Source organism: Desmodus rotundus, chromosome 9, assembly GCF_022682495.2.
Source record: "Desmodus rotundus isolate HL8 chromosome 9, HLdesRot8A.1, whole genome shotgun sequence".
NCBI classification, from domain to species: Eukaryota; Metazoa; Chordata; class Mammalia; order Chiroptera; family Phyllostomidae; genus Desmodus; species Desmodus rotundus.
Genome location: NC_071395.1, coordinates 91,083,188 through 91,106,611, shown reverse-complemented (window position 1 = coordinate 91,106,611; position 23,424 = coordinate 91,083,188). Strand labels below are relative to the sequence as shown.

General features: G+C 35.3%; 1 protein-coding gene across 7 annotated transcripts in view; it reads right to left on the bottom strand.

Annotated features, from left to right (window-relative positions):
* Nucleotides 1-4,708: 4,708 nt before the first annotated feature.
* The window catches only part of CDC27 (cell division cycle 27), a 51,835-nt gene continuing 33,119 nt past the window's right edge, over nt 4,709-23,424 (bottom strand). For 4 of the 7 annotated variants that reach the window (XM_024572987.3, XM_024572988.3, XM_024572989.4 and 1 more), the window contains exons 13-19: nt 21,390-21,542; nt 19,884-20,092; nt 16,713-16,830; nt 14,445-14,573; nt 8,690-8,764; nt 7,778-7,934; nt 4,709-6,294 (exon numbers count right to left, since the gene is read on the bottom strand). In XM_024572987.3, the coding sequence (XP_024428755.1) occupies nt 6,212-6,294; nt 7,778-7,934; nt 8,690-8,764; nt 14,445-14,573; nt 16,713-16,830; nt 19,884-20,092; nt 21,390-21,542 (924 nt within the window). In that variant the 3' untranslated portion in view covers nt 4,709-6,211. The remainder of the gene's footprint in view (nt 6,295-7,777; nt 7,935-8,689; nt 8,765-14,444; nt 14,574-16,712; nt 16,831-19,883; nt 20,093-21,389; nt 21,543-23,424) is intronic. The other 3 variants (XM_045182331.2, XM_045182332.2, XM_045182333.2) reach the window with 1 other exon arrangement.

Below are 23,424 nucleotides of genomic sequence, written 5' to 3'. Positions count from 1 at the left end.
ACCTAAAAACCACCGGAAACTAACATTAGAAATGAGGTATCTTGAGTATCCATGTTATAAATGGTAAAGTGGGAGTTAAATTTTGGGATTGATGAGACTAGCAAAGGGAATACATTGCATATTAGTGGTTTTAGATTGTATAACTGAGTTAAAAGTTAAGAAGCATTTTAAGATAGAAAATAAGACATGGAATGCTTGCTATATGATAGCTCTACTGCTCTCAGTTGGTGATCCCAGCCAATAGCAATTTAAAAAGAAAAAAGAAATGAGGTATTTCATACAAGGATTAAAAAGGAATTAATGGCATTATTTGCAAATAATATAATCTTAAATAGAAACCCTACAAACTTAGAAGGAGAAAGTTCACTAAACTGAATGCCAGGTCAACTGATAAAAAGGCAGTAACTCCTCTACAGCAGTGTGTGGCAGTTGCTCTTCGCTGCGAGGCAACAGCCATTCTCCCTTTTGTTTTTGCTAACAAAATGTTTCCTTGAGTCCCACTGCAGAGATGTCATGATTTAAACTACTCATGACAAACCCATTCCCTTTTTACCAGCATCCCATGAAGCTAGGGATGGTTATATGATGCACTCCTGGCCAACGTCTAGCAATGTTAGCAAAAGTCTGTCAAGTTGTCCCTGGGATTTTCCACTTTTTGCAAATGCTTTAAGTTTCTCTAAGCCTTAGTTTCCTGTTGTGTAAAGCAGGTAATAGATGCCTTACCTTACATGACTATAAAGATGAAATGAGACTATTCTCATATCAAAGTGATCCATAAATGCTAAGTAAAAAACAAATAGACCCTAGTATTATTCAAGATATGCAAATGATTATGGACACAGATGTAACATGGATCGCTGTACCACAAAATGACAATAAGTTTAAGGAGTGCATATACATATATGAAGGGATGTGTGTGTGTGTGTGTGTGTGTGTACACCCCTTTAACCAATCATGTCTTTTCACTAAGAAACTAAGAATTACTGACAGATTTTTCTTCTTGTGGAGCACCTGGTCTGGCGATGTAACTCACAAAGTATTGAGAAACTATGGCATCTCAGATGACACATTATTTAGGTGATTTGCAGATGGTTATGCCAATAACAGCTATAATTTCTATATCAGGGGTTGCAAAACATAAAATGTCAAATTCTATATGTATAGTATAACCTATACTATATGTAGTGTGCATATCTATGTATATTATAAGGTATCAGATAGTAAATATTAAGGCTTTGCAGGTCATACACTCTCTACAGTCTCTCTAGAGTCGTGCCATTACTCGACTCTGTAACTGAGGTGAGAAAGCAACCATAGGCAGTATGTCAACAAATGGGCATGGACGCGTTCCTATAAAATCAAACAGGCAATGCGCTGACTTGGCCTCCAGGCCATAAACAACCCCTGTTCCAGATTAAGATACAGGAATCTTGTCTCACAGAATCACGTTTTGCATCAACCCAGTTTTCCATAACACCATCACCCTAGTAATACCACTGTACACGTGTACAGTGCTTTAGTTTTACATAGCACTTCCACGATGCTTCAACACATTCGACCCTCAGTCCCCTGTCAGTAATAAGGATAGATCTCATCTTCCTTGTATTGATGAGAAGAAGGTTTAAGTGAATCGTTCAGGGTCACACTGCTACCAAGGGGCAAAAACTACACTTCTTAGATATCAGTTTAGTGCTTTTCAAAAATACATCAGAAAGCTTACTTTTACTTCATTGTTCTTCACTTCTGTTACTCCTTTCCTTATTCAAAGTTCAGTGAAACATGCACACATTTTCAAGAACTTGAATTTTCTCAAATACAGATTTTAGCACCAAACTGCAAATTCTATTTTGGGGGTGTTGAATAGAAGAATGCTTTTAATAGGGGGGATTGGTAAGAAAACACCTAAGAACTAAAAGAAAATTGAGGATTTAAATTTTCTATTTGAAAGCAAATTCTAGTCACTCAAGGAGGGGGTAACATACTTTCGATTTCAGTGTGAGAAGTAGAGGCAGGATATGGGTCAAAGCCCCATCAAAAAACCATGTGTATGATAGATCTGAACCTATGATTAATAATAAAGTTTCCTTTATAAAACCTGAACTTCTATAGTAGACAACTTAAAAATGATAGAAAGAATTCCTAACAGTTTACACATGATTTGAAACTTTCAGAGTTAAGTCCTAAACTAAATAAAAGACTTTGAACATACTTGGCCAAAAGTTTTCAGCTCTATCATTTAAAAGCAGAGCCTCAGTTTTCACTTTTGTAAAATAGAGAAACATACCTACCTTGTAGGACTGAAAATATTGTACAAAAGTTACACAGTACACATGTCAAGATCTCATTAAACATGGCTATTTAGCAAAGTTTGTACTTACAGAGAAAAATAAAACATAACAAACCTTCATAAACCATTAATTAGCAGCTAAATGAGCCAAAGAATACTTCCTGTTTACACTTCCAATAACCCGTCTAGCTGACAGTAAATGGCCTCCCTAGGGGAAGTTACGAACTCTGGTTCGCTCTGGCCTGCCTGGCTCATCCCATTTCACGTGTTTCTCCCTACGGCTAACTCTGTTGTATCTGAACAAAACTCTTCAGCTCTCTCTACTTTCTCTAGGATAACAAGCTAGAGTAAAATTTAGTTTTTATATTCTACTTCTTCCAAATCTTGATTTTTACAACAGATTCTAGTTGGAACAAAAAAAGTGCTCTGGCTCGTGTGGCTCAGTGAATTCAGTGCCAACCTGCAAACCAAAGGGTCGGGGTTTGATTCCCAGTCAGGGCACATGCCTGGGTTGCGGGCCAGGTCCACAGTTGGAGGTGGACAAGAGGCAACCACACATTGATGTTTCTCTCCCTCTTTCTCCCTCCCTTCCTTGTTCTCTAAAAATTAATAAATAAAATATATTTTTTAAAAAAGCTTTTTTTAAAGGAATTAAAAAAATTCCTTTTAAAGGAATTTCAGAAATCACATGAGTAATGGATAAGTAGTTGACTTGCAAAGTAGCAGCTGCTCTCAAGGGGCTTCTACAGTTTGAAAAAATATATATGTATTCTAAAAATTACTATTTTTTGTCACAATATTTATTTTGAAATTCCAAATAATACTAAAAAAGAATGTGTGTGTGTATATATATATGTATATATATATATATATATGAAAAAAATTAAGAAACCTTACCCTAGACTTTTGTGGAACATAAAACTGTCATCTTTCACTATTTTGCTGTGCCTTACTATAACAATACAGACTGCACAGCTCTTATATAGCTTTAACAACTTGATTATAAATTGCTTTTAAAAGTAATTTATTTGGATTTTCCATATCCTTTAATGAATTGCAAATATATTAACAAAAGACTCCCCCCCTCCAAAGACTGTACAATTTCTGAATTAAGTCAGGAAAAGCAAAAAGAAGACACAAAATTACATTGTTTCAATGCAAATAGAATACACATCACACCCACACTTGCATTTTCCCAGGTTTTCACAAAGAAAACAGGTCACTATGTTTCTCAGTGAAGACCCATACTCTGGCTAATCAGAGACTTCCAAACTTTTTTCTTCAAAAAAGAGCATTTTTAATAGACTAAATACTGGTTATCACTGAGTTTTTGTTTAAGGTACAACAGCAGCATGGTTCAAATGTTACTTGCAGTTCTTGGAAAAAATAAAAATTTTAAAGTAACAAAATACAGAAAATGTAGGGACCACCTTTTATTTTGAGTACCATTGTTTTTCTTGAAAAAATATTTTAAAATCCCAGAGTTAAGAACCATTTCCAAGGGTGAAAAATATCCAAAGCCACAACATAACTTCTGAACAAAAGTGTGTGGATGTATACGTGTGAAAAGCTTAGAGAGAGAGAAAAAAAGATGTCGAAGTACTTAGTATTTTTAATTTCCTTCAAAGTAACTTCTCAAATTTGAAGCAAACAATTTGCTTTATCAAAATGCATGTCCTCTTCTGGTTGTTTGATCCCCATTCCACAGGCAAAGAGGAGAGAGAGAGAGACAGAAACAGACAGAGAGAGAGATAAAGCCAAAAACAGTTACTAGGTAGGCAATGAGACTTCAAATACCTACACGACTTTGAAAGTGTGAGGAAAAATAAAATCAGGCCAAACTTGGGCTGAGTGTTCCTCAGTCAACCATCGCCATGGTGTGCCCTCCACAACTACCCTTTATCCTTGGTCTTAAAATTAGTACCAGAAAGTCTCTCACTCACCTCTGGTACAGGACATAAATTCCTACCACAGAAAGATAACTAATTACTATCAGCAAATTACTTTCTGAGCTTACCTTTCTCCAGGCTTTGTAACATGGAGGTCGGGTTGAAACCTTCTATGAAACTCTCTATTTGATACTGTTAAACAGCTGGCTTATGATTTACCAATTAAAAATAAAAGAATATAAAATTAAATATTACAGAACTAATGGATAATAAAATGGACTATTTGTTAGAATCCAAGTGCTGGCCTTTGGGAATTTTTAATGGTATTCATTTACTTCTAACCTTTCCTTTTTCTTATAAATTGTTTTTTTGGGGCAGCACATATACAAAGTTTTAGGTAGGAAGTTCTGTTAAATACCTCTCTGGCACCCAATACCTAATCTAAGACTCTGACTTGAATTAATTTATAATGGTATCTTATCCACATTTAAATGAGCAGATTAAATGACAGAAAATTACTGACTCTGCAGGCTAAATTTTTCACATCTCCTGTAATCCACCTTATTTTCACAGCTTGACTAATACAGGTAACCAACAGATAAGTATGTCTTTCATCAAATAATCCAAAATAGTAACTGTAGGCCTGTCATTGGTAAGAAATTATAATTTGTTATATTCTGACATTGGCACTTAATAAAACATTAACTAAAGTTTCTCTAAAAATTTCAATACATTACAATAAAGGAGATACACAATTTAAGACTTTAAATCTGTTACTGTGAAATTCCAATAATTCCCATTTTATTACGCATAATTAGATCTTTAAAATTGTGGCCATTCCCCAAAGACACCAACCAATGTATGACAATCTCAGGAGAGAACTCATCTCCCTCATAAGAACTTCTTTTCTTTCAGCTAAAAATTTCCCATATCCTTAACCCAATCACTCTCAGTAAACGTTTTGGTGATTCACATTACTGAAAATAATTTGAAGCAGAGAGAGCCAAAAAGAATAGAAATGACCTCAAACAAAGGTGAGCATACATTCTTGCACCCTGCTTAAATACTTAGAAAAGTCAAAGGCATACTGTCTTGAACAAATATAGATTCAAGGTTATGGTACAATTCTGATTGTATTAAGGCTTTCACTATCATGATCTCTTGAAGTCTCTCTACTTTAGTGTTTTCATTTTGATTCCTATGGTGAACTTAAATGGTTATTAAAGGTCTTGTTTTGGCTTTTCGGTGGACAACCACTCTATCATCTCTGAATGTTAAAGGTGATCCCACAGAACTCAGAGAAGAGGCAATATGGTAAGGACCAACTTGAAAGTTTGCAATACCAAGATAACAATGATCAACACTTTGAAGCAAGATGAATAAATTAAACTTCTTGGTTAGACATTAAAGCATTCTTGCCAAGAATAAGTGTACACTGTATGGAGGGGTATTTGATTCCTACACATGAGCCCCAATATGCCCATTACATTTGTTTACGGGAGACACTGCAAGTTTACGGTAATTTACATTCCTTGGCAATCAAGTTATTCTGTTATAGGCAATGTCTTTTATTGTTCCATCTGGCACTTGCTAACACCATTCTTGAAGAACCTAGAAATGAAGGTCAGTCACTCTGTTTATCAGGAACAGAACCAAATAAAAACAAAATTCTGGAAAATGACCAAGAAATTCTGGTTCATCACTATTTTCCATATCTAATGGTTCCTTCAAGATAAAACAACTCTTCCTTCCATGATAGCTTTCCAACAAAGGGAGATTAAAGAAAAAAGAAAGTTCCCGCCCTGCCCCCTAAATTGTCATTCATACTGGTGAAAGAGCCAGTCTCGTTAGCAGCTAAGTATTGCACTGCCTTTCATTCTGTGTGCGGTCAGGGTCCCATCAAAGTGGCACACTCCCGGTGTAAGTCATGGATGACGACACTGCCGGCTCAAGAGTGAAGACTCAGTACGTGGAGGGACAAGAAACATGTCAGCACTAGTCACACATCCAGTTATAAGAGTCTGATTTCCACAAGTTAAAATTCATCACTTTCAGCTGCGTGAAGTTGTGTGTCGTCCGCATCTGTCATGCTGCTCTCCTGGGATTCATCTGTACCCACTTGAAAAAAAATAAAACAAAAAGTCTACAGTAAGGTGTCTGACAAGTATTTCTTGTTGGTTCATGAAAATTAAGTAAGGAATACTATTGTACTCAGAGAAATGAGACCTTAAATAAAGGCTCTTAAAAATCCTGATATCCTTCAATAAAATGTAATTCAACTTACTTTATAGCAAGGTCTGAAATTAGTTTATTTCATTTAAACTTTAATTAAAGTTTTAACTACTAAAACTGCCTCTCTCTAGTGAGTTCCTTATTCCTACCCTAAAAATTAGAACTAGTTTTCTGAGGCATTAAAAGAAGACTGACATTTCTCCCACTTTGGGGCTAGTCCCTGCTAGTCTACAGAAATATAGAATTTAACATTCAGTTTAAAAAGGATTATTGGGATTATAGAAATTATAATTTTAATTAAAGCTTCCACCAAGTTTTCTGGAATAAATGCACCTAAGTTTATCTCATCAGAAGTTATTCAATTCTCTTATTAAAAAAATTGACACAGCCCTGGCCAGTGTGGCTCAGTTGGTTGGAGCATCATCCTGTAACCGAAGGGTTGCAGGTTCAATTCTTGGTCAGGGCACATATCCAGGTTGCGGGTATGTTCCCCGTTCAGGGGGTGTGTGAGAAGGCAACCAACTGATGTCTCTCATGTAGATGCTTCTCTCTCTTTCTCTAAAAAGCAGTGGGAAAAAAAAAGTCCTCTGGTGAGGATTAAAAAAAAAAAAATATATATATATATATATATATATATATATATATAGAGAGAGAGAGAGAGAGAGAGAGAGAGACATTAAGTCTTGGGTCTCACTAGTTATTTTAAGATATATGCTCAATTTAGGGATATTAAGTGCCTTAAACTATAATTCTTTGTTCCTCTTCTTATCTTGATCCCTTGATATACACACACAAACACACACACATAATATACATATAATATATATACACACACACATATATCTATATCTCTATATCTATCTATCTATGTATATCTCTCTCTATATAATATATATTTGGATTTTGGATTTGTCAGAGCTACTCAGAATTTGAATAGCTACTACTACAGATATGTTGATAACTTAAAATGTGCTAAAATTTATTATTCATTTGCTTATTAGCACTTATGGTTTCCACATACCATCACATTTATCATCTTTTTCCCCACACTACATTCCTACAAAGCAGATAAGGCAAGCATTGCATAGTCAAATATAAACTAAGGCCCAGGTAAAAATCAATGAATTTGTCAAAATCACATAGTAAACTGAACTAGAACTGAGACTAGTTACGTAACTCCATGTCCTTTCTTATTTTATCACCCTATTCAATTTCCCTAAAATTCCATTTGGTATAAAGAATATACCATGGTTAGAAAAGTAAAATTAAAGAAACATCTGCCCACGTTACCTAACTCTGTTGTGGTGTTTCACTAGCTCTCTGGTTTGAGTAACCACGAACAAACCTAATGCATAGGGATGATACTCACTGATCTGTTCTTCTTGAGTTATCGGCTCCTCATCATCTGGAAGGTAGCGTTTATCAATTGCCTCTTTAATCTGGTTATTGGCTCCTTTAGGATCTAAATCCATAGCCCAAGAGAAATTCATCAGGGCGAGGTGCGTCTGACCTAACTTCTTATAAACCTAAAAATAAAGAGCAGCACTACATTTTTCATTAAGTTGTGAGCTTCAACTATAAAATCCTAAACATTTATAATTAAAATTCGGCTCCTGATTTATGTGCTACAAACCCATTCTGATGAGAACATTTTCATCCTGTAGAAGAACTCATGCCAACTTTTGAGTTCCTTTTAATATATTCAGGTATTATTTTTAGAATTCCTTGCCTATATCTCTCAGGTAGTGAGATTCCAATAAAGTCCCACTCTGAATGGAACAATGACAATGGAAGGAAAGGGACTGTAAACTGCTTGATTAGCATTCATTTACATTGGTTTTAAATGGAGTTCTCTCAACTCTCAGCATCTGTCTACTGTTCCCAACTACCTTAACTAATTGGCACTGGGAAGTCCAGTCTGTACTGCCTTTATTTTTCTTCTTTTGGTAAGTATTTTATTGATAACTGGAAGCTGAGGGCTTTCCATAAGATAGTCTCAAGTTATGAACTCATTACTAGCTATTGGCTGTCAGTGTTAATATACATCTAAAGCCACAGTAGGGTTAGGCTTATGGGATGCATGTTCTTGCCCCTTCAGAAGGATATTATCTTCTTAAATGTTAAATCTAAATCCATTGTTTATTCCAAGATCAGTTAGTTCAGTACTCTCGTTGAATTTGCTCCACAGGTGTTACACAGTAAATATTATATTATATTTATTCTCCAAAAGTTAATATTTGTTATGAAAACCACAGTACAGGACTATGGCCCCAATCATTACCTTTCCTATTAAGAAGTACACCAGGGATTCTTTGGGAACAATTTGTTTCAATTCTTCAAGTTCTTGTAAAGCAGACTGAAAAAAAGCAAAGAAAAACAATAGGAGCAAATTTTTACAAAATTTTGACTAAGCAAGTGTTACTTGATTTCCCAAATCATCTTAACTAAAGCTTGCTAGATCTTAATGAATATATTTCCTTATCACATTAATTACTCTTGTGAAAATAAAATGCATGAAAAATACTTATGACAATGGGAACGAAAAATGACAGGAATTTACCAGAGTATATTGAAAACACTCACACATTCAAGTGGTGACAACCCTTGCTGTTGTCACTATTTATTTAAAATAACAATGCTCCATCACATTGTGTGTGTTTTGAAAACTAAGTTGCAGAACAAAACAATACCCAAGTTCCATTAATAGTCCTTCTCCCTGACACAAGCACTAAGCTTTGAATATCAACCTGCCATCTTCACTAATGTTGAAGAGCCTCAAATTTACCCTATGAATTGAATTAAAGCTTTCTGGTAATCTTTTGACTATTGCTACAGGGTTGGGAAGACTGAGGAGAAAGATAGGAAAATTAATATTTGTATTTAAAGAAACATGATGATTAAAAACAAAACTAGCCCCTCAAAAGATATATTGTCCATTTTTACCTGGTAAACACACACACAAAATCTGCTGTTACATAAAGTTACCAGGAGTGAGCAGAATCAGAAATTCTTACAACTGAGGGTGGAAATGTAAATTGATGCGAACTGTTGGAGAGGATAATTTAACATGATCTATTAACTTAAAAACTGCAAGTAACCATTGATTCAGTAATCCCACTGTTAGCAATTTGTTCCAGAGATACACTCCAAAAAGTTCACTAAATCATCTTTATAAGAACAGGCAACCCAATATGTTATTGCAAAACACTAGAAGCACTCAAGGGGTATCTAATCATAGCCTAGTTAAGTAAGTTATGGTCCTTCCTCTATGAAACACTCGGTCTGCAGGTGTTCATTTGTAAGTTAAAAAAAAAAAAGTAAAAGCAAAATGCAAAAGAGTATATATAGTACTATTTTGTAACAAAACATGTGTATCAAACATACAAATACAGTTATGTGGATATCTGCATAAATATTTTATAAATACATTAATGTGGGCATATGCACAAATTTTTCCTTTTTCTCCCACCTGGCAGAAATGAATTTATATTTGCCCCTATACAAGGTAAGAATGGTTTACCTTTAGGGAGAGGATAATTGCAGGAGTTTGTGGGGGAAGAGGAGCCTTTTTTTTCCCTTGGTAGCCTTCTCTACTGTCTGAGTTTTCTAACATTATGAATATTATACTTTATTTCCCTTTAATGTCCATACAGTTTACCTACTTTTTGTTTTTTTCTTTATACCTCTTGGAAGTAAAACAAACCCAATATAAGTTAGGTATAAAAAAGAGACACAACACCAAACACCTATTCACAGGAGTGCTAAGTGAAAAGAGCAAGGTGTACAACTGTCTGTGTAGCTGTATTCGTTTTGTGGTTTTGTCATAACAAATCACCACAAGTTCGATGGCTTAAAATAAGACGCCTTTTATTGCAGTTCTTTGCATTCGAGGTCCAATAAGAGTCTCACTGGGCTAAAATCAAGGTGTTGGCCTGGCTGCCTTCCTTTCTGGAGGAAATCTGTTCCCCTGCCTTTCTCTTCGTCCATAGGCTGCCCACATTCCTTCATCTGCTGCTTCCTTCCTCCATTCTAAAGGCAGCAAAGGCAGGCTGAGTCTTTCTCCCGCTGGTTCTGGCTACAGCCAGGACTGGACTGGGGCCATCTGAACAATCCAGCATACTCTCCCCAGCTCAATCACATCTTTAGTCTTTTTTTGCCATGTAAGGTAACATATTCACAGGTACAGACGATTAGGGCATGCACATCCTTTAGGGGCCGCTGCTCTGCCTACTGCAATAGCATAAGCCTACATTTTTACAAACAATTAAAAAAATATACAAGTAATGAGAAAAAGTATCTGGAGAAATATGTTCTGAGCTGTTAATAGTGCTCCTCCCTGGAGAGTAAGCTTATGAGGCATATTCAACACTGTATTTTTTTATATTTTTATATTATTTGAATTTTTTTGTTAACAAGCACATTACTTTATTGAAAAAAACCCCAGGAAGATATAAGGAATAAAGCAGTGATCAAAGATCATTGGCCAGAAAGGGATCAGAGGGTCAGAGGGTCAGAGGATTACCGAATTTAGTAACATAAGGGAATTTCTTTCTTCACTGATTGGTACAAGACTGGTTTTATTTCTCTAAAAAGGTATAAAGTATGAGGAATTAATCCTATTTCACAGTTCCAAAAATTTTATATGCCATCCCCCTTAAGCTAAAGTCAAATTTATTTCTTGGCTTTTGTAACTTCTTATTGGCATTACCTAAAACGATAGATTTATTTAAAATCTCTTTTGTGTGTGAAGTCGTGTGAAAGTAGCTGGGTGGTACGTTCACAAGGATTCATTACTACAGTGGTAATTGAAATTTTCTACAGTAAAAAGAGAAATAAAAAAGAAGAGTGAAGGCAAAACACACACACTTTCACAGGCAGTATATGGTTTAAAATGCTATTTTTTTTTTTTTTTTTTTTTTTTTTTTTTAAGATTTTATTTATTGATTTTTAGAGAGAGGGGAAGGGAGGGAGAAAGAGAGGGAGAGAAACATCAATGTGTGGTTGCCTATCACACGCCCCCTAATGGGGGACCTGGCCTGCAACCCAGGCATGTGCCCCGACTGGGAATCGAACCAACAACCCTTTGGTTCACAGGCCGGCACTCAATCCACTGAGCCGCACCAGCCAAGGCTAAAATGCTATTTTTTACATGAGTAAATGTAGGAGGCTCTAGTGTGTTCTTGGCACAGTACCCTCTTCCTAACTGCTGGCAACCCAAATTAAACTGAACACACTGCCTAGCTGAACGTGTCTGAGAATCACACCTGCATGTCAGGAAATGAAAGATTTTTTACAAATGAGGAAGATTCCATGAGGTAGACGTTTTTTTCCTTTCATTGTGTTAATGTTATAAAATATACATGGAATAGAGTATCATGGATGTTAGTTACTTAAGACCACTCAGGTACACCTGTCAGATATTACTGCGTATCACGATGAAGAAGCCTGAGACTGATTTTAATACTGCAAAGCAGCAATTCTCACAATTTTTGGCCCCGGATATCTTTACACACTGAAAGCTTAATGAATAACCCAAAGAATTTTTGTTAATGTGGGTTATAGCTATTAATGAGAAATTAAAATTTTTCATTCATCCATTATTAATTTTTTTAAAGATTTTATTTACTTTTAGGGAGAAGGGAAGGAAGGGAGAAAGTGAGGGAGAGAAACATCAATGTGCAAGAGATACATCGACTGGCTGCCTATCACATGCCCCCAAGTGGGGACCTGGCCTGCAACCCAGGCATGTGCCCTGACCGGGAATCGAACTGGTGATCCTTTGGTTTGCAGGCCAGCACTCAATCCACTGAGCCACACCACCCAGGGCTGATCCATTATTAATTTAAAGGTAACAATAAGCCCATTACATGTTAACAGGTACTTTTTTAATTAGAAATAAATTTTTCATAACAATAAGTCAGTGAAGAGTGGCACTGCTCAACATTTTGGCAAATCTGTGGTTAATAGAAGCAGCTGGACTCTCTTCTATGCTTCTGTATTTAATCTGTTATATCATGTCATGAAGCTTTTGGGAAATTCCACTGTACATTCGTGAGATAATAAAAAAAAGGCAAATAACATCTAAATATTATTATGAAAATAGTTTTGACCTTGTGGACTTCTTGAAAGGGTTTTTGGGGACCTCCAGAAGTTTGCAGACCACCTTTGATTACCACTGCTTCATAGTAATCTTACTCTGGACAGTGTTCCCCAATCCTTCTCCACTGCTACATCACATATAATTTTCTTTCTGTGTGTGCATATTATAATTGTTATCAAAATTTTATGCATCTCTCATGCCCCCGACTCATGAGAAATAGTGTCTAATGTAGCATTATAATTCTCATTTTTGCCTTAAAAGACCTGAGACTTCCATCATTAGATACCAATACAACATATTAAAATAAGGTGGTGTTTAGCAATGTTTTGCCACAGATATGCTGAGGTAGCCTGCTGACACTATTTGATTAATGTTCATTTGAGAGCCAAGACATTTCAGAAGCAATCAGTAATTTTTCATGATGGCCCTTTTTGTGTTATTTTAATATAAGTATATTAGATATAGTACCCATATCCAATCCATGCATCAGAGTAGACCTTACAATATAGCCAAGACCCAAACTGGTACTCAGAAATGACAACCCTCAGAGTTTGGACAATGGGTCAGATTAGAACGTGAGCTTCTGGAAGCAAATACAGGGGTGATTTATATGGTGTACCTGGTAGGTGTGTTGGCATTAAAATAGCTTTAAGAATAATAAGTCAAATTATTTCCTTCAATTGAAGAACCTGACCACATATCTAAAGAAGTACAATGAAGCAAAAATATGAAAACAGATGTTGAATTACAAGTATATAGCATCTCAAAGAGTATATTAAAAGTTTAGAAGTACTTATTAGATTTAAAAGGAGCTGTATTAAAAGGACAAAACAGTAAGACTAGACATCCACTTCTTCAAAAAGAAAAATAAAGTACAACTTGAATCACTGAATGACAAAGACTAAATTATACATTGATTCCTTTATATAATTTCAGTGCTCTTGAAAAAAGTTAAACTTATCACTGGTTTTGCATTTTTTTGATTTTCAGGAAATTTCAGTAAGTCCAAGAAGAATAGATTTCTAGGGAAAGAACCTACTAAATACTAAAATGAATTACTTGGTCCAAGTTTTCCTGTGTGCTTAAATTTTGTAAACATATATATTTCTAAGTGTTTACTCCTTTTAGTAGGAAGAATGTGAATGTATTAAAAAATAACCTGAATTTCAAATCAAAACTTTGTATTCATGGTTTAAGATTGAGTAAGTGATAACAAAAGTCCCATGGTACTTTATGCCTCTTCACTTTCTCAGTGTTCCTGAGCTTTCCTCACTGCTTTTTTTCAGGCTACAGCTCCATAATTTGAAACACAGAGTAATAAGAGAGAAACACATCAGACTCCTTTGTTATAAGCTCGTGTTATAACTCTCTATACTTTTCCTTTATGTACTAAACATGTATCATTTTTGTGATTTTTTTAAAAAGCTTTTATTTATTTATTTTCAGAGGGAAGGGAAGTGAGGGAGAAAGAGAGGGAGAGAAACACTGGTTGCCTCTCGCACACCCCCAACTGGGGGCCGGCCCACTACCCAGGCTCGAGCCCTGACCGGGAATCGAACCAGTAAGAATCAATGTTTCTCACATTGATGTTTCTCTCCTCTTTTTCCCTCCCTCCCCTTCTCTAAAAATAAATAAATAAAATCTTAATTAAAAAAAAAAAAGATAACTCTCTCATGGAAAAACTGCCTTTCTATCTTTCTACATACGGAATCTTTACAGGGGACAACCACATATTCCTAAATATCCACATATGCATCCTTCCTATGAATATTTCAAGAATGAAATTAGAAAGACAATGAAATTAATAGCTTTTTAAAAAGTGGGAAGTGAACTGAGATATAAAGTAAAGTATAAATAAGTTTTAGCTTATTAAAAAAGGGGTCAAAGCTTCTTAAGCCATACAAACCTGAAGACCATTAAGATATATATCTCTTACCTTATATTTTTCATTTGCAAATAAAACTGAGGCTCTGTGGAATTTGCATAGAGGGTTCTTAGGATCAATAACAATGGCTTTGTTTAGGGTGTCTAAAGCCTTCTCAGATTTTTTCAAGGCATGCTGAACCTGTAAAAAAAATAAAGATCCTATTAACATTTCCTTCCGGTATTTTTGAAGAAAGGTAAGAACCAAATGGTATGATTCAAAACCAACAAAAGACAATAAAACTACTACAGATAAAGTTGTATGCTTTCATTGGATTGCCCACTAGGTTAAGTGGATTTAATTGATTACCAAACTGTTATTAGAGTCTCTCTAAGATCTCTTCCTACTCTAGTTCAACTGCTTCACTTTAAAGAAGAGAATACCACAGTCCAGAGATGTTAAATTACTTGTTCTGGGATCAAAACCTAGGTCCTCTGGAGCCCAGTTCACCATCCATAATGAAGATCAAGATTCTATCTTTAGAGTAGATATTTGGTTACTTTTAAGTCTAAACGACTCGAAAAACTTTGGTTTTCCCTTCACAAGAAAATCTGTACTGTTTAGCTAGATAATACTCAAATTTCAACATGTCTATTCTGGTCCTCTAATTAGTGTATTAGGCATTTGAAAACTGTGTTCAACAACCCCTAAAGGATTTGGCTCTAAACCTTACTAACCTATTTTCACTTGGAACTATTACACTTTTAACTATTTTAGGATTTTATTGTAAAAATAATTCTTCTGTCTTACATATTTTAAAACCATTGATCTGTAATACTGGGAAATTATTTATTTATTTATTTATTTTTAATCCTTACCCAAAGATATATTTATTGATCTGGGGGAAGGGAGGGAGGGAGGGGGAGGAGGGGGGCAGAGGAAGAGAGGGAGAGAGACATCGATGTGAGAGAGAAACACTGATTGCGCATGTGCCCTGATTGGGGATTGAACCCCCAACCTTTTGGTGCATGGGACTGATGGTCCAGCCAACCCACCCACCCAGCCAGGGCAGTAATTTATTTTAAATAACTTTAAAAAAAAATCACAAGTCTCACTATTCATTCATGTGCATATACCTATATTTCTGTTATGTTCCTCCTTGGGTCCACTGAATATTCAAAATAAAGCGGAGTGAGCGGATATGGAACTTTAACAAATACCACTTAACAAGAATGTGAGAGTAGGTACTGCCAACATCTGGTTGCTAAATTCATCTATGCAATGATCTCTGCAGAGGTTATTACTATACTACATGTGGCCAACTCTGCCCACAGGACTGAAATCCTAAATACTAGTTCCCTGAGAGAGGGAAGTGTATTCTCTTATCTGAAAACTTCTTCCAATAAACCACTCAAAATGTTAAAAACAATCTCTTCTACAACAACTTTAAAAGAAAGCCTATTTTAAAAAATGTCCCACTTTACTAACGGGCACCAAGAGATACCCAACTTTGATTTCTTCATAATAAGTGGCAAAAATAATAATTTTTAAGTCAATATATTTACATTTTCTCTGTATTTTTGTGTAGTATTCAATTATAAAAGTTACCATGTCAATTAAAAAAAATTATAAAGAACTATAATTCTTCCCCCAAAATGAATGGTAAAATTCTAAAGATTATAATTTCCTCCTATGGTATGCCTATTCCCACAAAACCAACTTTCTGAGAGAAAGATAAAGGGGCAGGGGAGGGAGAGAGAGGAGAGAGGAGTAAGAGGGCAAGAACAGAAACTTAGGGTGCTATGCTCACAGAGAAACTAATAAATTACATTTCAAAAAGCAAACATACCTTTTCTCCTATCAAAGTACAACTTATAAATACATTTAAAAAATATAAATATAAAATTGGTGATCCACATTGCCTTATAAGAATTTTAATTAGCTCTAACATACCTATATCACTTAGAGGCTAAAACACAGGAAATCATTTGCCTTAAAATATTAATTTCTTAATTTAGGAGCGAAATATTAACATGGAAAAGTACTTTCAAAAATAGGATCTCAAGTAAGCCTTTTAAGAACCCTATGGGGTAGGCAAGGTGGTATTATTTGTCATTCATAAAACAGAAGCTCAGAGAAACTGACTTGCCCAAGGGATGAGGGTACTCTAGTTATTTCTCTTTATGCCAAAAAAAAAGGTGATATTTTTGGCTATAAAAGAACCCAGGACATTGTTTCAACAATGATAACAAGAAAGCCCTAATTCTTATTATAGTAATTAAGGAAATAAACACATTTCAAGAGGGAGGTTAATTGAACAATGTTTAGAAAGCTACTTACTACTCCAATGTGGCAAAGTAAAACTGAACTTTGAGGGTTGATGTCAAGTGCTTTCTGGAAATGCATTTCTGCAAGGCTGAATTTTTCTTGCTTGTAATATATCATTCCTAAACCATACCTGAAAGTGTAAAAGTATAATTTTAGGTATATAAACTGTGGTGGCTAATTTTGTTCAACTAATAAAAGAATTATGTATGGAATCTAATAAACCAGTAGAAAAACAGAAAAATCATTCAAGCATTTTAGACAAGTCACTTTTACAAGTAAAAATAAGAAATCAAATCAATCAATCAGATTATGCTATGACAATGCGGGAAGAAAGAAAACATATCTTTAAACCGATTACTACAATCTAGGTTTAGTAGCTACTTTTTACTGAGTGGTTATTATGTGTGTGCCAATAACTTTATTAAAGGCCTTATGTGAATTATCTCATTTAATCCTAGGAGGAACCAAGGAGATAGATACTGTTATCATTCATATTTTCAAATAAGGAAACTGAGGCTTAGAGAAGTTAAATTAACATGCCCAAATGTGAGGTCTGTCTAGAAAGCACCCAGCCATGTAAAATGAAAAAGAGGTATTTATTGAAGAAGATACAAGAAACATTGTACACAGGACAATGACACCTCAGTCCCCTTCAAAGTAGGCACCTTGGGACCTCACACAGTTCCAATTGCCATCAGCTGCCCTATCATGTTTTACTGAATCTCATTGACAGTCTGAAATCTCTTCCCTTTCAAAGGTCATTTTAGTTTTGGAAAAAGCTGGAAGTCACAGTGCACCAAATCTGGGTTGTAGCGAGGCTGAGTCACCTGGGTGATTTGATGTTTCACCAAAAAAACTCTGCATGAGACAGACGTGACACAGGAGTGGGCATGTTGTTGTGATGAAGCTGCCAATCACCAGTTGCCCATAGCTGTGGCCTTTTGAATCACCTGAATAGTTTCCATGGAGGAATGTTCAAGCTTAATGCAAAAGTTAATGCAGATTCATTGCTCTACTCCCTCAGTCATTTTGAATGTGATGGCCACACAGTACACATGCTCACTCAATGGCGTCTTCTGCCCCCACTAACTAGTACAGTGAAGTTGTCATTGTTCATGCATGTGTATTCCAGTCCACTCTCCTTGGCTGCCAGGTAACATCAATGTCATGCAAACCGCTCTCGTTATATTAACAATGGCTGAAATTTTTCTGGACAGACCTTGTATATACAGCTAGTCAGGATTCTAACCAGATCCTTCCTTTATGATTCTAAAATCCTGAAGTCCTAACAACGCTATTCCTATATTCTTCGTCCACATGTGTACATACACATTTTATACAACTATAGTTGCATAGTGTCATGTTCAGCTTCCCCTCTCCCCACTTACTGTATCGAAAACATGCTCCTATAGACTTCAAAATTTATACTTAACAATTGTAATTTTTAAAGGCTCCAAATAGACCTCAAAATTATACATTTTAAAGGCTATGCAATGGCACATTAAGTTGTGTGACACGTTAAGGAGACCTCTCCTGGCTACAGCGAGATAATGATGATGTTCATAATCATGATGTTCCCATCATCATTATGAATAAGAAAACATGCACACTGTATCTGCTTTGAGTGGCTTGCTTTTTCATTACAATGGTGTTAGAGGTAAAGAAAGGGCATAAAAAGCTCTGTACTAGTAATGGTGAAGGTGAGGATAAAAAAAGAAAGACTACTTTGGAGTTGGAATAACAAATTTACTTAATGTTTAGTTAGATACTTGGAATTAACTAAATAACTCAATATTTGAATTCTTTGAGTAAAAGCCCGCCAGTCTGAATATTCCTCCTTTTTACCAAATGAGATAATTATTTTTACAACATAATTTTTGATATGGTGAAGGTTTATAAGAATGAAATATAGCATCTAAAAAACAACACAAGTTCTATCTACACACCTAAAAAACAGAAGTCCTGTTAAGAACTGAACTCTTAAAATATCGGAGAACTGTATATTTATGTGAAGACAGTCAGTGTTGGCAAGCGTTGGCAAGGCCTGACTGTTTAATGTATCAGCAGAACCTAGCCCTTACCAGGCCATCTTATAAGCAATGTTAATTACTTAGAAATGAGATTAAATCCATTAAAAATATACATAAATTGTCCTGACTGGTGCGGCTCAGGGGGTTGGGGGTTGTCCGGCAAACCAAAAGGTCACCAGTTCGATTCCCAGTCAGGGCACATGCTTTGGTTGCAGGCCAGGTCCCCTGTAGGGGGCATGTGAGAGGCAACTGATGGATGTTTCTCTTACACATCATGTTTCTCTCCCCATCTTTCTCCCTCCCTTCACCTTTCTTTAAAAATAAATAAAATTAAAAAATACATACATAAATCAAAAACTATATTTTAGGTATCTAATGACTCAGATTTAGAGAGAAAACAGAATAAAATTCAACTGCTATAATGATTAACCCAAAAGATTAAAGAAAAACAACAACCTATGTCTGACCTAAAAAAATCTACCAGAGTTACAATACCAAAATAACAAACACTTCTTGATATCTTAACTACTAAGTCAGTCAAGAAAAATACAATAAAACATCAGTAGTAAACATAGTGTTGAGGCAGAAATAAGAATAAACTTTCCCATGTCTTCTTTGTTCGATAAAAATATGAGCCAGATAGTAACTTCCCATTTGTCTACTTGTGTTCAAGTATAAAAAGGTAAAATAGAGACATTACTTAATAAACTAGAATACCTGAGTTCATAAAATTTAATTAGCTAGAACTAGTACTTAAACTAAAACACTGTCAAAGAGCAACAACTAGTGGGTAGTTTTCAATGTTTATTTTCTATTATACAATAGGTGAATTATACTATTTCTCTCCACTTTCCATCCTAATCATCATTTTAGTTTTCTAAGAAAAAGTAGCAAATCAAAGTAAAAAAACCCACAATTATTTCCAAAAGTCTGGTGAGAGAAAAGGTTGAAACTGTTGAGTATAAGGATCTGGTATTCTATGTTATCATTAGCTAATTTAAGAGTTTATTACAGGTATGAACATCACATAAAAAACACTTTGGTTAGACATTATCAACCAGTAATCAAATTTACGACAAGAGATCTAACAAGAAAAATGACTAAGTATCAGCCCATCAATAAGACATTGCATTTGCACTTCATTAGCACTTACCATGCATTATAATGTCTAGGATTGACTCTAATAGCATTTCGAAAACAAGCTAACGCTTTGTCTAATTCTTCAGTTAAGACAAACTCATGCCCTAATAGAGTATAGGCATAAGCATAATTTGGATCAACCTGGATAGCTCTCTGGAAGAATTTAATTGCAATATCATGTTCCCGTTGCAAACTGAAACAGTTCCCTGCAGCACACCAGGCCTTTAAAAAATAAAAACAAAACAAACAAAAAATGCACAATTAAAATTTTGTTTTATTTTTTTTTCTAACAAAACCAAATCTATGGCTAAAATTAGACAAAGACAAAAACTAAAGAGTTTTAGTAGATACAGTCAATCCTCATTATTCACGGATTCCATATTTGCAAAATTGACTACTTGCTAAAATTTATTTTAAAACCCAAGTCAATACTTGTAGTGCTTTAGTGGACCCAAAATATGTGTTACCCAACAGGCACATTCTCAATTAAGGTAAAAGAAAGGCAATTCTCTGCCTTCTCGCGTTTGAAGGTCAGTGATCGATCAGAAGACAGACTGCAGGGGGACAGCGCAAGCAAGGAGCTCGGGCTCTGGGGCCACATGGACAGTCTGAATCCCAGCTCTGGCACTATGTGTATGGCGGCCTCAGACAAGTCACCTTAACACTTTTGCAGCTCATTTTCTCTTCTGTATAATAAATAGAATGTACCAGGCCAAGTTGTTTTTAGGATTTAAGATTATAATTTATAATCGGGATATGTGTGTGTGTGTTTATTTCCCTAAGGAGCATGGTTTGGTATTTGCTAACTCATTGTTCAAGGAGACTAGAACATAACTGCCAAGAATAATAAGAGTTGACCTTTAAATTCTAAGCTTAAATATGTTATAAAAGTACCACTAAATATTCTTGAGATGCACTGAAATGCAATTCTGATAGGATTGAGCATCTAAATAAACTGTGTCTATGTCTTAAAATGACAATTAAAGCCGACTAGTGTGGCTCGATTGGCTGGGTGCTGTCTCGCAAAGTGTAAGGGTCACCAGTTCCATTCCTGGTCGGAGCACATGCCTGGGTTGTGGGTTCAGTCAGGGCAGGTATGAGAGGCAACCTACAGATGTTTCTCTCTCACAATGATGTTTCTCTTCCTCTCTCTCTCCCTCCCTTCCCCTTTCTCTAAATAAATAAATACATTTAAAAAATGACAAAATTACTATTTTATTTCAATTTAAAATGAGCAATTTTCACTCTATATAATTTCTGGTTAATGAACCCTAATCTTGGTGATAACAGCAGTTTTAACACAGCCAAATCTTGATCAATCCTGAATGAAGTATCTACTTTGTGATTTGTCTATTTGGGAATCTGCAACATCTATTTTAGGACTCTTTTCTTCTCTGAGTCCTGCTTATAGAGGAGGGTGTGAGTGATATTAAATAGCATTTGAATTATTTGGTTCATCTCAATTTGGTAAGGGTGATCAAAAAATAGCTACATAAGCCAAGCATTTCAGTTAACATACCTCCGGTGAATTTTTATCCATGTCTGTTAAGTCTTTTGAAAGGACTGAAAGAGCAACATCCTTTTGAAGATGCCAAAGTGTTGTAGAGTATATCTCCATGCCTTCAACTCTGTAATTCTCAATTCTTCTAACCTCTGAGAATATTCTTTCGGCCTGAAATACAAAAACTAGTAAGGGAAAAACAGGTTGACACAATTTACATATATGTAGGGAGAGCACTGGGCACTCTTCTTGTAGGACCTAAATGCTCTCTTGTTTTACGATGTTTACGTGAGTTAGTAATAACGCAAGGCCAAATTGAGCAACCTTTTGTGGCAGGTCAAATGTTAATCACATCCACACTTAACTTAGTTTCTGTACATAAGTCATAGTAGAAACGTGAATTTTGAAAAGAAAATTTAAATTTACAGACACAAGAAAGAGAGAGCTATTCAAAGTTGCAAGTTAAAAAGGACAAGTCAATTATTTTATTCTCAAAAAACACATTTCAAAGTTTTAATAATAGCTTTATAGGATAACTCCCTTAGGAAAGGTAAGAGAAGAATGAATTCTGTAACACAAAACCTATTTTTGTACTGACTTTTAGTAAGAAGTTGAGTTGAAAACTTTAGAGGAAAAACAGGTTCAGGCATGTTGAGCACTGAATATACCCAGTGATGTCACACTTGTCAGGAGTCACCTGTCAGGAGTGTCCCTGCCTAGTAAGCCCTTTTTCCTCTGCAGCACTCACTGACTTAGGGTCCCTCCTCACCATACTCACTGCTCTCAGAACTATACTTCTCCCTCCCTAAAGTTTGAGAGTTTGGTTATATAAAACCAATTAGTTTCCTCATTTATCAATTTAGAAAGTTCAAAATCCTGAAAGTTAAGTTTAATTTAGAATTAAGGAATATCTGGTCTATTCTTAATGAAATGAAGATGACAGAAAATAAGGAAATAGTTATAAAACCAGAACTTAATTCTAAGAAATGGTCACATACTATGTAGGATAGCTTGATAACTTGTAACTTCCTTGAAATCCCTTAAAAGTAGTACAGGTACGTTTTTCAAATAGGCATTGGTTACAAGAAAACAGACCTAATCACTAGCCAAATACAGGTTCTGGACATGTTTGTTTTCAAATTTTTCTGAATCTATTGCTTCTTCTGAAAAGTGACTGTGGCATGGACAAGGGGAAAAACCAAAATTAAGTTGAAACAAAGGCTTTCTTCAGTTAAATATCTGGGTCTATATCTGCTCTATAATTAGAGGAAGCAACAAAATTCATGTATTTTAAAGTACCTATGAAACAATATATTAGAAATAATTTTGAAAAGGGCTTGCCAAGCACAGCTTTTGCCTGTGTACCAAGAAAGGACTGTAATCCAAACATGGGTCTTCTCGTAATGATACAGCTGTTTACAACTCTTTTTCCTTTACTTCACAAAACTACACAAACAGGAACCTTCCGCATTTATTCTCTATCTGAAAGAACATTCCATCCCTAGATCTTTACACGGCTGACAAAGGAAGGAGTAATCGTTCTCTGAGCACACTTTTAAAAAATAGCACCACACTTCACTGTCCCCCAATTTCCTCCTTATCATGCTTCATTTTTTCTTCACATAACTTACTGCTGTCTGTCTTTTTACATTTACTGGCTCACAATCTGTCTCTTTTATTGGAATAAGAATGTATACTCTACGAAGGCAAGCAATTAATCTGTCTAGCTGTATATTATAGAGTCCAGAAGAGAGTACAGGACATAATATGCACTCAAATATATACTGAATAAATGAACTGAAAGCAAATAAGGCAGAAAAGTAACATTATTAATCTTAAGTAATTTATACTAGAGAAATTGTATGAATACATAGGTTTCTAAAATTTTTTTGCTTTTTAATTTAGAGGGGGGCAAGGGGAGAAACTGTTTTGGAAAAATTAGGGAGAATATTTAAATTGAAAATTAGAATTTTGTGCCCTGGCTGGTGTGGCTCAGTGGATTGAGCACGGGCCTGCAAACCAAAGGGTCACCCATTCGATTCCCAGTCAGGGC